The following is a 3004-nucleotide window of genomic DNA, read 5'->3' on the forward strand; positions in this document are numbered from 1 at the left end:
ACATTGGACGCTATTTCTCACCTATTAGATGGCAAAAATCCCAATGCTTGACAGCGTATTCTATTGCTAGGGCAGGGGGAAAACAAACACCCGCATACATTATTAGCAAGAATGCTAAATGAAGGAAAATTTGACAATATCTAGCATAATGACATATGAATTTACTCTCTGACACAGCGATTCTACTCCCAGCGTAAGTACACATGGCTATTTATTGCAGCACTATTTGTAATAGCAAAAGACTGGAAATAATCTAAAGATTATGCACAGGGGTTTCAATGAATATGGTACATCCATACAATAGAGTATCTTGTAGATGTAGACAAAATATTAATAAAAAGAGAAGAATATCTCTATATGCTACTATGGTATGATTACAGAATTTTTGTTAAGTAAAAAATAGCAAGGTGTTGGAAAGTGTGTAACACTATTGTTCATCTAAATAAAAGCAGGCAGAGGTGGTAAAAATGTGTTGTGTGTGTGGGTGTTTATGTGCATATATTTGGATTATGTATAATGACACGTGTATATATGCATGTGCATGTATGTGAATATATTCATACAAATATGAAAATAGGGATGAATAATCAAATCTAAACAAAGGTATAAGGATTGCCACAGGGAGAGGAAGTGAACAGAGTGCAGACCATAAGGATAGGCGCAAGACTTTTCTGAATGTACTTTCTTTTGTAAATTTGACTTTGGAGCCATGTAAATGTTTTACACATTTATAAAACAAAATTAAATCACAAAGAATAAAAAGTATGCAATCTCTAAGAAAAAAAACCTGAAAGCAAGAAGCAAATATATACACATCCCAGAGGTAAAAACAAATATGAGTTTAGGGATCAAGATTTTCAGTATCAGAGGAAAACAATCCAAATATAAAATGAAAGCTATTAAGTAAAACTCACAGAATCCCACATTTGAATGACTTACGAAGTATACTCACTTAAAAAAAAGTGTTTCCTAGTTTTGTCCTAGAAAGGCTCAGAAATAATGACAAATTTATAGCAGTAATGAGGGATTCCAGTGAAGGTAGCAAGTAGACATGTATGCAAGTCTGGATAACCAGCCAGGGGGACCAGCCGAAGTTCTAAATTTGGGGATCCTCAGCATACAGGGAGTTCTGCAAGTCAAGAGATTGGATAGTGTCACCAAAGGAATGAGCACAGACAGAAAAGAGAGAGGGCCAAGGACTGACTCCTGGGATTCTTCCTGGGTGACTTCAGAGTCTCCTCATGCTCCTTGCTTTAGTTGGTGCACCCACCCTCCATCCCCACCCCCAAAGGTCTTCTCTCAGCCTCCAGTGACTTCTTCAAAGCATAATTCAGATTATCCAACTCTATTTCCTAAGCCTCCTCAATGGTTTCCTGTTGTTCTTAGACAAAAGTTCAAACACCTCACCAAGAGCATCTGACTCCACCCTCCTCCTCTGGCCTTTTCCTCTCTCACTCTCTGCAGAGCAGTTCCTCTACTGCATAGTCCTATTTATTCCTCAAATGCATCAATATTTCTCATTTCAGGGCCTTGGAAAAGCTGTCCCATCAGCCGGGAACCTCATCTTTGCAGGGTTGGCTCCTTCTTTTCATTCAGATTTCAACTCAGAATGCCACTTCTTCACAGAATTCGTTCCTGAACACCCTCTCTGAAGTATTCCCTGAGTAGTCACCCAAACACATTGCTCCATGGTGCTTTTTTTTATAGCACTTATATCTGACATTGTCTTATGTATCTGCTCATTGTTTGTCTCTCCTACCAGAATCTAAGCTCCAAGACAGAGAAACCCCATCTTGGTCACTGTTATTTTCTCAATGCCTTGAATGGCAGATCCCACTTAGTAGGCAAGCAATAAATAGTTGTTAAATACAAGAGTGATTTGGATTTTGCAGGCTTTTTGATTTCCAAATTCAGGGAGAGAACCTTGGGCTGCCATTTTTTATTTGTCTAGGTTTGTTTTTCTTTCTTCATATCCACCTTTTACTTCTTCACCAGCTCCTCCATGGTAACAAAGCCTTATTCAAAAGACTGTGAATCAGAGGACTGTGTAAAGAAGTTACTTTAATCTAAATGCCCCCGACCTAATGGAATGCACCCAGTGACTCCCGGGAGGAGATTGGGTAGAGTGGGCCAGGGCCGCGTCTGAAACAGCATCTGCCACGGTGCAGCCATGGAGGAAGTTCTAGAGCCGTTCTTCATTTTTGTAGGGTTGTTGGTGTGCCTGGTCTGCCTGGTGAAGTGCGTGAGATTCTTCAGATGTGTTTTACTGAACTTCTGGAAAGTTTGGCCAACACCTTTCTTGCGGTCAATGGGCCAGTGGGCAGGTAAGGGGAGCGTTCCATCTCTTGTTCTGTTGTTGTTCCTGTTTATTGTTATTTATGTCTCAAAAGAGATATTGCATCTTTTCTCTTTGAGAGCAAAGATGTAATTCTTTCAGGGGATTTTAATTTGGGGATTAGAAAGTATGAGTGAAATTAGAATTGTCTGAAACACAAGATGTGGGGCTTCAGGAGAATAATTAGAGAAGGTTGCTGCTTAACTCTCGCCCATGTGCTTGTCCTTGGCCCCACAAGCTGGGTTGTCTTCTTTTTGGGCTTTTCTGATAATACAAATAATAAATAATGCAAAAATTTTTGTGTCCTCTTATCCAGATTTTCAAAAGCCCAGGGTGCTGCTTCCATTTTGTTAAAGGGTGTTTCAAAATTTTAAAATTCAAATACTTTTAATTCACTTTATTAAAAAATAATGGTTCATCACTTTTATGAAGTGAGAATATTACAGGATCAAGGCGACAAAGATCTCTGTATGAAATCTGGGTCTGGTTTGTGTGGATTAAATGCTGCCTCCCAAAGGTATTTATCTATTGGAACCACCATGCAGAATTTCAGCCCCATGACTGAGGTTAAGGTGAAGGGCATAAGGTCATGGTTTTGGCATCTCTTTGAATGAAATGCTAAGGTCTTTACAGAGGCTTATATTTTAAAGTTGGGCACACACACCCACA

General features: G+C 39.3%; 1 protein-coding gene across 1 annotated transcript in view; it reads left to right on the forward strand.

Annotated features, from left to right (window-relative positions):
* Positions 1–2170: 2170 nt before the first annotated feature.
* Positions 2171–3004, forward strand: part of HSD17B3 (hydroxysteroid (17-beta) dehydrogenase 3) — a 52000-nt gene continuing 51166 nt past the window's right edge. Inside the window, exon 1 of the mRNA XM_012640017.1 lies at positions 2171–2324. Coding sequence (XP_012495471.1) covers positions 2171–2324 — 154 coding nt within the window. The remainder of the gene's footprint in view (positions 2325–3004) is intronic.

Source organism: Propithecus coquereli, unplaced genomic scaffold (genome assembly GCF_000956105.1).
Source record: "Propithecus coquereli isolate 6110/MARCELLA unplaced genomic scaffold, Pcoq_1.0 Scaffold147, whole genome shotgun sequence".
Taxonomy (NCBI): domain Eukaryota; kingdom Metazoa; phylum Chordata; class Mammalia; order Primates; family Indriidae; genus Propithecus; species Propithecus coquereli.